Source organism: Mustela lutreola, chromosome 7 (genome assembly GCF_030435805.1).
Source record: "Mustela lutreola isolate mMusLut2 chromosome 7, mMusLut2.pri, whole genome shotgun sequence".
In the NCBI taxonomy this organism is placed as follows: Eukaryota; Metazoa; Chordata; class Mammalia; order Carnivora; family Mustelidae; genus Mustela; species Mustela lutreola.
In genome coordinates this window covers 39,360,229-39,373,607 of record NC_081296.1, presented here as the reverse complement: position 1 = coordinate 39,373,607, position 13,379 = coordinate 39,360,229, and the positions used below count along the sequence as shown (strand labels likewise).

The window sequence follows — 13,379 nt, the reverse complement described above, 5'->3', positions numbered from 1 at the left end:
TTTTCAACTCTTGCTTTTTGACCAACATATGATCAATTTTCTCAAATGTTCCATGTGCACTTGAAAAGACCGTATTCAGGCAGTTGTATGATGTAGGGTTCAATACACATCAACTAGTTCAAGTTTTTTCATCTTGTTTTTTGTATCATTTACATCCTTACTAAATTTTTGCCATCAGGTACTGAAGCAATAATGTTAAGACTTTTCTAAAATTAGAATTTTCATATCACCCTGATGGGTTCCCCACTTTAACACTATGAAACACCTTCATCTTAAGTAATGTTTCTTGCCCTAAAATACACCTTAATCTGAGTACAGCTATACTACCTTCCTACTGGTTAGTCTTTGCATGCTATATCTATCCTTTTACTTTTAACCTTTCTGTGTCTTTATATTTAAGTATGTTGCTTGTAAACAGCATATCATTTGAGAATTTTCAGTCGGTTTTAACCTACTCTTTTAATTAGAAGTATCCTGCCTAATAACATTTAGAGTAATCACCAATATATTTGGACTTATACCTACCAATCTATGCATTTTCTTTACTGACCTAATTCATTTGTTTTCTCATATCTTGTCTTTGTTTACATTAATCAAGTATTTTTTAATTTTTCCACTCTCCCATCTTTATTAGCTTTTAAGATATATATTTAATTTCTTATTCTATTAGTGGTTACTACAACAAATATCTGTAACATATTTAAATTGAATATATTTTTAACACCTTAACCACTTCCCAGATAACCCAGGGACCTTGGAGTAGTTTAACTCCATTTACCCAACTACTTCTTGTGTTGTTGTTGTCAGGTATTTTAATTTTATACACAGTTTGCCCTTAAACAATGTGGGAATTAAGGGCACCAGTTCCCTGTGAAGTCAAAATCTGTGTGCAACTTCTGAGTCCTCAAAAACTTAATTACTAATAGCATATTGCTGACTGGAAACCTTACTTATAAACAGTCAATTAACACATTTTTCAATGTTACATGCATTATATGCTGTATTCTCACAATGAAGAAAGCTAAAGAATATGTTATTAAGGGTGCCTGGGTGGCTCAATGGGTTAAGCCTCTGCCTTCGGCTCAGGTAATGACCTCAGGGTCCTGGGATCAAGCCCCATGTCAGAGGCCTGCTTCCTCCCACTCTCTCTGCCTGCCTCTCTGCCTACTTGTGACCTCTCTCTCTCTCTCTCGGTCAAATAAATAAATAACAACTTAAAAAAAAGAAAAGAAAATGTTATTAAGAAAATCAAAAGGAAAATACATTTATAGAACTGTTTTTATAAAAAAAAATCCATGCAGTTCAAACCTCTGTTGTTCAAGGGTCAACTCTAAATTTTAAGTGCCACAAGACATTATGTTTTTAGTAAATATTCATTTAAACTTACAAATATTATTTACTCTTTGCATTTCTCTTCACTCTTTTCTACATTTCTGTTTCCGTCTAAGATAATGCCCCTTCTGCCTGGAGTACTTCCTTTAGTATGGCTTTTAGTGCAGGTCAGCTGGTGACAAATTTTGCTTCTCTGTTTGGAAATGTCTTCAATTCATTTTCACTTTTGAAGGCTATTGTCACTGGGTACAAAATTCTGAGCTTTATTTTCTTAAAACACTTAAAATATACCAGGCCACTATCTTTTGGCTTCCATCACTTCTGCCAAGAAGTCAGTTGTCAGTCTTTGTCACTGCTCCTTTAGCACTGTTTCTTCCCCCCTTTGACTATTTTTAAGAAGTTTCTTTTTCTTTCACTTGGAGCATTGTGCATCTGGTGTGGCTTTTGTATATAGCCCATTTTAAGTTAAAAATGGTTCATGAACCTGTGACTTGATGTGTTGGCCCTTATCTCTTAAAATGCTGCCTTTCCCTCCTTGTCTTTCCTTTCTTCTTAAACTTCTATCACACACATTTAAGAACCTGTCCTTTCCTGTATGTCATGTTTATTTCTGTATTTCCCCATTCTTTTTTTTGCTCTCTGTGCTGGATATTTCTACTAACTTCTCTCTTTCAGTTCACCAATCTTCTCTTCTCCTATGACCAATATGCTGTTAAGCCCATTTTTTGAACTTATAATTCCAACTGCATTTTTCATTTCTAAATCTCCATTTGCCTCAGTTTTAAATGTGTATTTTCCATTTTCTGATAAAAAAGACATTTTTTTTTTTATCTATTATTTCAACATATTAGTTAAAAATATTTTAAGTACATGTCTGGTAATTCAGCAACTGGGTCATCTGTGAGTCTATTGATATTGTCTATTTGTTCTTTTCTCAGTCTCATTTCTTAATATCTGAAATTATATATAAACAAATTATAAAACTTCGGATGATGTTTTCTCTCTTAGGAGAGGATTCACCTAATCCTCTCCTGATAGCCAAATTAAGGAATGAATTGTTTTAATCTAATCATGGACTGCTTCAAAGCTAGTTTTCAGGTTTTATAAAGTCCTGCCTATCAATGATTCATCCGCTTTCCTAGAGTATAGATCTTAAGAGGTCTCATTGAGAGTGTAGGGTATTCATTAGGGTCCCTGTGATCATTACAACTCCAATTTTTCTTTCCTTGGTAATGTTAAACTACAGAAAAACCTAATCTTTTTTTCCTATTTAGCTTCTTAAGCATTCTACCCCATGCAGCTTAAGAATTCAGAAAATGTCTTGAGAGAATGCCCTCTAAATTTCAGGGTTATGTCTGGGTCATGATCCCTCAAATCCTGGCAATCCCAAACTCCAACTTTTGTCTCCATAGCTCTATGAGATTCCTGAAAGTTTTGCTGATTTCTTTAATTCTTGAATGTGGCTCTCTACCCAGAACCTTGGTTTCTTGTCCTACAGCAAATATTGACAAAGTCCCACTAGGACAAAAAAACATCTCACAGACATAGATTCACCACTCTGCAATTATCTTCTCTCCCAGATCTACACCCCAAGAGCCCAATGTGCCTGGGCATCTCTCTGATAAGCAGCAACATTTTCTTCAGATGTTCTCAGCATAGATATTAGTCTCCCAAAGCTATCCCAACTTAGCTGGAAGCAAATGTCCCACCTTCATTGTATTTTAAGCCTTGAATAAAATTTCTCGATGTACCTTGTTATAATTTGCAGTCAAATGCTCTACCACTGAGCTATACCCCCCCTTGTCATAATTTGTCTACTAATTTGGATCAGATGCAAATTCTGTACATGGACTATAAACAACATGCACACATTTATATTGTAGTTCAGATTTGGATAACATTGTCACAACTGTCAGTATATGACTAATAAGTAAAAAAAATGATTATATATCAATATAAGCCTGAAATCTTTCAAAAATCATTGCTTCCTTGAACATAAAGTATTAGAGTACATGTTTAGTATCTTTTAGATCTCTGTCTGTGTATCCAAGTAGAAATATGTAAAAACACCAATGGGCTGGTGGATTTTGCTATTCATGTTAAACTCTTTAGTTACAGCCTACCACTTTCAAAACAATTCCTAGGAGGACTTATGAGTATTTAATGAAGTAGGAAATCTTTAAAAACAGTGTTTTAATAAACTGTCAGCAGTGAAACCAGTTTAGTAGCTCTCCCAAGTAGTAAAGGTAAATATAGTTGCAGAAAAATCAACTCAATTATACAAATTGATTAATATACAAATTATACAAATATGCTAGATCATGACATAAACTATTTCTGTGATTTGTGGGCAAAAAATTTGAAAATCACTACTCTACAAAACCATCAATGAGGACTTGATTTCTTTCACGAGGCAAAAAAGATCAACAGATCTCTTATTTATTACTAACAAGTGATAATTTCTTACCTTTTTAGAGCACTTGGCTGTGGTTTTCAGACAGCATTTCTTATGGCAAGCATATTTACATACTGAAAAACATGGTAAGAATGCAGCACTTTAGGAAGTCTGTACATAAAAGACAAGAACTTAGAAAGTTTACAACTTTATTTTCGACATAAATTTTTTTTAACATCTGATACTACTGTAATATATACATACTTGGTAGGACATTAGAATAAAAAAGGACTTAACCCATTTTATTTAGAAAAATGAAGTTGAAAAACATGCCTAAAATTTCTAACTATTGTCTATGAACAAAATTTGAATCTTTCAAGACTGGGGCGCCTGGGTGGCTCAGTGGGTTAAGCCGCTGCCTTCAGCTCAGGTCATGATCTCAGGGTCCTGGGATCGAGTCCCGCGTTGGGCTCTCTGCTCAGCAGGGAGCCTGCTTCCCTATCTCTCTCTCTCTGCCTGCCTCTCCATCTACTTGTGATTTTTCTCTGTCAAATTAATAAATAAAAAATCTTTAAAAAAATTATGAATCTTTCAAGACTGCCTGCTCCTCCCCCTGCTCCCACTATATTCCTACAGAATACTTTCTTTCTGGCTTGACTTACAAATTAGTCTTTATGCTCCCCTAATGTGCCTGTTCTACAATCTGTTAATGTGCAAGAAATACCTATTAAGAATCATTCCAATGGGTAAGAAAGGCATTACTGCCAAAGACCCTTACTGAAATGAAAACAAGGTACACAGCACATTAAAATAGAAGAGCTCTAAGAAACCAGAACATAAACAATATCCGTTTTGACTGGGAAGACAAAATAAAGAAAATGTTCAGAAGAGAAATTATTTCTTGGAGCAGCAGAGAACATGGTGGCGAGGCAGTTGATAGGTGGGAAGAAGCAGTGAGAGGAGAATACTGAAATATATTTGAACTTAGTCATTTTGCTATACCAGCTCTAGCTCCTGGATATCAACACCTTAATATCCTTCTTGAGCTTCTAAAGTATAATTCGTGGGGTTTTCAAGGCTGAGAGGAAGGGCCTTATCATTCTGCTGATGAAATCACCAGTATAATCACAAAGAAAGTTAGTTAATCCTATTACGAAATCAAACTAAGCCCACCCAAGTCATAAAAAAACAGATTTTTTATATCTTCAGTTTCAAAACACAGAGAAAGTTATGCCAAACCTACAAAATTCAAACTAACATTGAACAGTCAAGTTAATGGCAAACTACTTCCTATTTTGCTCTCACTATAATTTGTTAAACTACTGGTAATAAAACAAAAAAGAAACCATTGTTGAATGATAGAACAAGTGAACATATCTAGCAATAGTGGTGATTTCACTATGGCAAACATGACATTCATCCTTGTCCTACTGGGCAAGCCCTTCCTAATACTTCATTCATTCAATTTTGGCCCACTAGTAAGGAAAACCTCACAGAATTACTGAAAGCACCAGAGTAGAAGTATGGCACAGTAGAAACTAAAGGTCTTACAGAGGTAAGCTGGAACAAAGTGACCTAAAAAAAGGTCTCAACTAACATTCTAGGACTTATACATTCTAATGAAAAGATTGCAATAAAAAAAAGTATCCTTTTGGTTATAATTTAATAATTTTTTCATCAATTCATCCACTCATCTACCCAGTAAAAACTTACCAAAAGTTAAAATACCAAAACTGTTCTAGGCACTGGTGATAGAGAAGAAACAATTATTAAGTTTCCTGATCTTACAGAGTATACATTCTAGTGGACAGACTGACAACAAGAAAATAAACAAATACTTAATATAGTTTTGGGTAGTGATAGTGCTATGAAGACTATTAAGTTGAGTAAGGGGACAGAGAATTAGGGGACCAAATGGCATTTTAGATAGGACAGTAAGGGAAGAGTTCACTAAGAGGTAACATTTGAGAGGAGACATAGATTAACTAAATAGTCAAACTAATATCTGGGAGAAGGATATTTCTGATAAAGTAAGCTGCAAATACCACCAAAATATCTGATTTGGCTACGGAGAGTAGGTGAAAGAGTATAGTGAGAGGAGGCTAAAGAATCAGGAAGTGTAATTACTCCTTTATGTTAAAAAAGATACGAGCAAACTTAGAAAATAAAAATGTCAAGTGGTTAAAAAAACTCCTCAAAAATCACTCATACTGGCTAATAAATACAGTAACAGTATGGTGAGAGGGTAGGTGTCTTCCCTCAGAGCGGCTCTTCCTCTGGCTTCAGAGAAGCTCAACTGAGTCCTCAGGTTATTAGATGTGGATAAAAAGCTTCTAGAAGAGTTGCTTAGCTCTAAGTCCAGAGAGCAGAGACAGGATCCTTCTTAGTCACAAGCTTAAAGTGGGACCCTTGGGAACCTGGGGAAGTCAGTTCAGGTCTCTGGACTTTGTGCTTCAGAGAATGGATATATGGGGATCTCACAAACTACATGGGTTCGGCTAGATGTGACAAGATTTTATAGCAAAAAGAAGGTTCTCAGTGGGTTAAGCCTCTGCCTTCGGCTCGAGTCATGATCCCAGGATCCTGGGATCAAGCCTCGAGTTGGGCTCTCTGCTCAGCAGGGAGCCTGCTTCCTCCTCTCTCTGCCTGCCTCTCTGCCTACTTGTGATCTCTGTCTGTCAAATAAATAAATAAACTCTTAAAAAAAACAATCACTCATACTTACACTTGCAAACAGAGGCTCGGTCCATTATCCATATCAAAGAAGAACAGTATTCGCAGTATGTAGGGATGCTATACTGGGTAGCCTTAAAGATGTGACCATTGTGCTCTTCCACCTGAATGAAAAAATACAGCTATTTATGTTAAAGCCAACAGAGTAAATGCTGTCCTAACGTGGTCAGCCAATGGGAAATCCTTCAATCCCTTGTGAAGTCTTCAATGGACATTTATTCCAGGAGTAAACATGATCTTCTAAGAAAATAAATAAAAGCAATACATTTGGTTCCTGCTTTCAAAAAGCTAACAATCTTGTAGAGAAACAAGAACAACTTGTATAAACATATATAAACATAAGAGAGCTGCCTTATGTGACTCTGAATCAGCATGTAAAATAATAAAAGAAATGGTCCTCAAATAACTTCAGTTTATATGAGTCATATCTATTGATATATACTGTATTAGAAATAAAAACTGAAATAAATTTTAAGTATCCAATTCATTTAACAATAACATTAAACACATTACATGGTAACATAAGTAACATTTTCATGAAAAAAAAAACCTATATGTTTAAATCAAAGTGGTGACAAAAGGGGTATTGTTTTATACTTTTGTCATCTCTTATGACTAGCTCAATGAAAAAAACCTAAATTCTCATAGCCACTTCTGCATTCAATCTGTTGGCACTACACAATTTAGTTTGAAATACATGAAGAAAATCCACCTTCAGACAGATATAAAATTGGAAAATGGACAATTTAATAATAATTTAATAATATAACATCAAAACTCTACAAATGGTAACTTAAAGTTTAATTGAAATATAGACTATAGAATCTAAAACCACACCAAGGAACTCTTCATAAAATAAATTTAAATATAAAATATACTTACATATAAAATATAAAATATAAAATCCATTGTTCTCCCAGCTTTATTAAATTTACAACTTTTCTTTTTTAAAGATTTTATTTATTTGCCAGAAAGAGAGAGAGAGTACACACAAGCAAGCAGAGAGGCAGGCAGAGGCAGTGAGAGAAGCAGGTTCCCTTCTGAGCAAGGAGCCTGATGTGGGACTCGATTCCAGGACCCTGGGATCATGACCTGAGCCTAAGGCAGTGGCTTAACCAACTGAGGCACCCAGGCCTCCCAAAATGTACAACTTTTACTTTGAAGTAGCATTAAAAAACATAAGGATAAGCTACAGACTCAAGAGAATATCTCTGCAAATTGTTTCTCTGATAAAGGACTTCTACCTAGAATATATGAAGAACTGTTATAACTCATTAACAAGAAGATAAACTGATTTAAAAATGGACAAAACAGAGGCACCCGGGTGGTTCAGTAGGTTAAGTGGCTGCCTTCACCTCAGGTCATGATCTCAGGGTCCTAGAACTGAATCCTGCATTGACCTCCTTCTGCCCCTCCTCCTGCTTGTGGTCTTTTTCTCTCTTTCAAATAAACAAAAAAATCTTTTTTTAAAAAAAATGGACAAAATAGCTAACAGTTTATCAAAGAAGTATAAATGGCAAAAAAACACACAAAAAGATGGTCAAAATTATTAGTCATCTGGGAAATGCATGATGAGATAATACTGCATGACCACTAGAATGCGTATAATGAAAAAGACAACATCTATTGGTAAGGATGTGGAGAGACTAGACCCCTCAGATATTGCAGATGGAATTGTAAAATGGTGCACTCACTTGGAAAACAAGTAGTTTCCGAAAATGTTAAACACAGAGTTATCATATGACCAGGAGTTCCACTCTTAGGTTTATAACTAAGAGAACTAACTGAAAACATATGTCTACACAAAAACCTGTATGAGAATGTTTACAGCAGCATTATTCATAATTGTCAAGAAATAGAAATGACCCTAATACCCTAACAAATGATAAAAGGATAAATAAAATGTGGTATATCCATACAATGGGATAGTATTTAAGTGCTAAAAAAACCCAAACAAACTACTGATACACACACAACATGGATGAGCCTCCAAAAAATTATACTAAGAGGCCATTAGCAAAAGACTACACATTCTATGATTCCAATGATAGGATTCCATTCTACATTAAAACTATAGAAACAGGTAGTACATTAGCATTTGCCTAGAACTGAGTGTGGATGGTAAAGGGCAATGAATGCAAACTGGTACCAAAAAATCCTCTTATAATGATGCAAATGTTCTAAAATTGGACTTGGATGATGGTTATGACTATATAAACTTACTAAAAATCATTGAATTGTATACTCAGAAGGGATAAATTACATTGGAAGTACATTTACCTTGAACTGGTTAAAGAAACCTTTTTGTCAATCCTGTACTTCAAATGGACATTTTACCTACACATGATTTTATGATGTTAGGCATTGATGATCTGGAAAATAATGGTTCGCTGAGTTATGGAACTGTTCTAAATGTTGACATATTTCATTATATGCTATCAAAAGGTCATATTCTTTCATATTACCACCAATCTCATCAGAAAATTCTTTACTGGAAAATTGTCACATTCACAAGTTTTCATAATTCTGATTTTTGCTTGCAAGCTTAAACTTTACAACTGTTAACAAATATTGTTAGGTATTTTCCTTGAAGTGACGAGTCACTTAATTCACTTTCAAAAACTGTTTGCCAAGTACCAAAGTGTGAATGAGGATAGCCTTTTTAATAAAGTAAAAGTGATATTCTATGAAAAAAGTTGCTAGACACACAGACTGATATAAAAATTTATACACAAATGTTCATAGCAGCATTACTCTGAATAGTCAAAAAGTGGAAAAACCCCAAAGTCCATAAACTGACCAATGGGTAAATAAAATGAAGTATATCTATACAGTGGAATAGTATTTGGTTATAAAAAGGAATGAAATACTACACATGCCACAACATGAGTGAATACTGAGAACAGTATGCTAGGTGAAAGAAGACACAAAGGCCAATATTTTATGATTTTTTTTTAAACCAATATGAAATGTCCATAAAAGGCAAATCCATTGAGAGAGAAAGTGATTGGTGGTTTTCAGGACTGGAGGAAAAGAGAATGGGAATGAATACGGACTTTCTTCTGCAGGTGATGAACATGTTCTAGAATTATACAGTGGTGGTAATTGCCCAATATAGTCAATATACTAAAACCCACCAAAGTATATACTTAAAATGGTTGAAACGGTGAATTTTAGGTCATATGAATTTTGTCACAGTTTTTAAAAATTTTAGAAGTTCTTTAAAACTAGATTAGTTTACAGTTCCATTGGACAAGTGTTTGCTTTTTTTTGTTTTTTTTTTTTTTTTTAGAAAACCATTATATACAGCTATACCATACTTTCCATTCCCATCTGGAGAAGCTACCTTGATTTGTTCAACTCAGTGAAAAAGGAAAATAATGTCATTACTATTATGAAAATAGCCTTAATTTTGCAAAATTCTTGAAAGTATCCCAGAAACTCCTGCATATCACCTTGAAATCTACTAGACTGAAGAGTTTATATAAGTACAGAAAAATCAGAGAAGGATATATACCATACTGTCAACTACAATAATTATCTCCGCTGAGATAAAACACCCAGTAATAAATACAGCATGAAATAATTAAAAACTATGTATGAAAAGCTTTAAAGCCCTCTTAATGGATACAAAAATAGACTTGCACAGATGAAAAGATACAAAATCATAAAGAAGTCAGTTCTCTGTATGTTAATGTTATGTAAGGGCCTATTCAGCCAGAGCAGCCCCACCCGGGTTGAACTGCCATTTTGCTGTAAAGCTTAAATTGACCTTGCCCCCCCCCCCCACCACCCAGGGCAACTTATTTAAAAGCAAGTCCTGGAAACCAGTCCCACGTAACAAAGTCCAAGTACAAGGGTGGGTCAGGCCAGGTGGAGGTATTCAATCAATCAGTGGGGGGTGCATACTGTCTCCCAGCTACCAAGGAGTATGGGCCCCCACCCTTTGGGAGCCTTTTGGCACCAATCTTAACCAAGGTTTGATAGGCTGGTTCAAATGTCTACTAGGGTAAATTGTAATTCAGCTGGTCGCCTAGCATCACTGTGGAGTTTCTGTGTGTGTTACAATCTTATTGGCCACCTGTGCGTGGCCAGGCCCAACCACATGGCCTTTGCTCTATAAAAGTTGGTCTGGAAAGCAGGGAGGGGTCGTCCTCTCTGGAGGGGAGGCCCCAAGTGGTCTGTTTGACAGTCGGTCTGATTCCTGATGCTTGGCATGAAATAAAGCTTTGCTTGACCTTCGCTTTTTATCAGTCTCGCTCCTTTAATCAGGGACCAATTATTGGGGTACCCAATTTTGGGGGGACCCAACAGTTAATTTATAAATATAAGGTAATCTAAGTACTACTAGATTTCTTCTCATCAAACCAGACAACTGAATTCAAAGTTAATATGGAAAAACAAGTAAAAATAGCTATAAAAGTTCTGAAAAAGAATATTAGTGGAGGCAGGGGGAGGGCACCTGAGTGGCATGGTTGGTTAACCATCTGCCTTTGGCTCAGGTCATGGTCTTTGGTCCTGGGATGGAGCCCTGCATGGGACTCCCTGCTCAGAGGAGAGTCTGTTTTTCCCTCTCCTGCTGCCCCGCCCCCTCAGCTTGAGAGAGAGAAAATCTTTTAAAAAAGGGGAGGAGGGAGAAAACTAGGGAGGACTTAGCCAGATAATAAAAGCTCAATAGTTAAAGTAGTGTAGAACTGGCTCATGAATACTCAGATCAATCAATGGAATACGATAAAAAGATCCAAGATAAAGGAGACATCAGAATGCAAAAAGGGTGACATCTCAAAGTAGACAGATACAGCTGGACTTCTAAATAAATGCTGATGGGTTTGGTAAGAGGTAAAATTAGATTTGTAATTCATATAATACATTAGGATTAACTCCATAAAGATCAAAATTTAAATGTAAAAAATGTGACCATTAAAGTATTAGAAGAAAAAAACTGAAAATGTTTTTATAACTTTTAGATGAGGGGAAAGAAAATTTTGAGTCTGTGACTCAAAATTCAGAGGCTATGAAAGAAAAGATTGGTTAAATCTAAATTCATAAAAGAAAACATTTTCTATATAGCAAATAATATTAAAAGGCAGCATCGAGAGACAACTGACAAACTGGGGAAACATATTTACAACTCATATCACAAACAAAAAGTAATCTCCCTCATACATGAAGTCCCCAGAAATTGAGAAAGACCAAACCCCAACAAAAAACAAGCGATCCACATAAATATATATGCTACAGGAAAAGAAAATGTAAATGGTACTAAAGCATAAGAAGACACTCAAACTCAAGGATAACAAGAGAAAAGCAAACTACAACTACAGGAGATACTGTAAGAACGTATTTAGCCAGAGCGGCCCCACCTCGGTTGAACAGCCATTTTGTTGTTCATGCAGTAAAACTTAAGTTGATCCTGCCCCCCCAACCCACCCCAGGGGAACTTATTTAAAAGCAAGTCTGGGAAACCAGTCCCAGGTAACAAAGCCCAAATACAAGGGTGGGTCAGGTCAGGTAGAGATGACAGCCCAAATGCAGGGATGAGTCGGGTCAGGTGGAGACATCCAATCAGTAAAGCACGCACAGGGTCTCCCCAGCTACCAAGGAGTGTGGTTCCTGCCTTTTGGGCATCAATTCTCACCAAGGTGATAGGCTAGTTCAAATGTCTACTATAGGGTAAACTGTAATTCAATTGCTCACTTATGTGTGACCTAGCAAGACTGTGCAGCTTTCTCTGTGTGTTACCATCTCATTTGCCACCTGTGTATGGCCAGGCCCAACCACATGGCCTTTGGTATATAAAAGTTAGTCTGTGAGGCAGGGAGGGGTTGCCCTCTCTGGGGCAGCCCTGATCTGTCTGTTTGACGGTCGCTTTGATTCTTGATGGTTGGCACGAAATAAAGCTTTGCTTGACCTTTGCTTTGTATCAGTCTCACTCCTTTGACCATGGACCCATTACTGGGGGACCCAACAATACAGTATTTCTCATCTATCAAACTGGCAAATCTAAAAGTTTAACAACCCACTTTCTTTTCTCTCTTTTTTTTTTTAGCTGCCATTCTGCATTTTTAAAATTTTTTTTAATTAATTAATTTATTTTCAGAAAAACAGTATTCATTATTTTTGCACCACACCCAGTGCTCCATGCAATCCGTGCCCTCTATAATAGCCATCACCTGGTACCCCAACCTCCCACCCCCTGCCACTTCAAACCCCTCAGATTGTTTTTCAGAGTCCATAGTCTCTCATGATTCACCTCCCCTTCTAATTTACCCCAAATCCCTTCTCCTCTCTAACACCCCTTGTCCTCCATGATATTTGTTATGCTCCACAAATAAGTGAAACCATATGATAATTGACTCTCTCTGCTTGACTTATTTCACTCAGCATAATCTCTTCCAGTCCTGTCCATGTTGCTACAAAAGTTGGGTATTCATCCTTTCTGATGGAGGCGTAATACTCCATAGTGTATATGCACCACATCTTCCTTATCCATTCATCCGTTGAAGGGCATCTTGGCTCTTTCCATAGTTTGGCGACCGTGGCCATTGCTGCTATAAACATTGGGGTACAGATGGCCCTTCTCTTCACTACATGTGTATCTTTGCGGGTAAATACCCAGGAGTGCAATGGCAGGGTCATACGGAAGTTCTATTTTTAATTTCTTGAGGAATCTCCACACTGTTCTCCAAAGAGGCTGCACCAACTTGCATTCCCACCAACAGTGGAAGAGGGTTCCCCTTTCTCCACATCCTCTCCAACACATGCTGTTTCCTGTTTTGTTAATTTTGGCCATTCTAACTGGTGTAAGGTGATATCTCAATGTGGTTTTAATTTGAATCTCCCTGAGGGCTGGTGATGATGAACATTTTTTCATATGTCTGATAGCCATTTGTATGTCTTGATTGGAGAAGTGTCTGTT

At 36.4% G+C, this 13,379-nt stretch overlaps 1 protein-coding gene across 10 annotated transcripts in view; it reads right to left on the bottom strand.

The window, feature by feature from the left end:
• The window catches only part of MYO9A (myosin IXA), a 297,273-nt gene that overhangs the window by 55,491 nt on the left and 228,403 nt on the right, over positions 1-13,379 (bottom strand). For all 10 annotated transcript variants that reach the window (XM_059180512.1, XM_059180509.1, XM_059180516.1 and 7 more), the window contains 2 exons: positions 6,453-6,564; positions 3,800-3,861 (listed from right to left, as the gene is read on the bottom strand). In XM_059180512.1, coding sequence (XP_059036495.1) covers positions 3,800-3,861; positions 6,453-6,564 — 174 coding nt within the window. The remainder of the gene's footprint in view (positions 1-3,799; positions 3,862-6,452; positions 6,565-13,379) is intronic.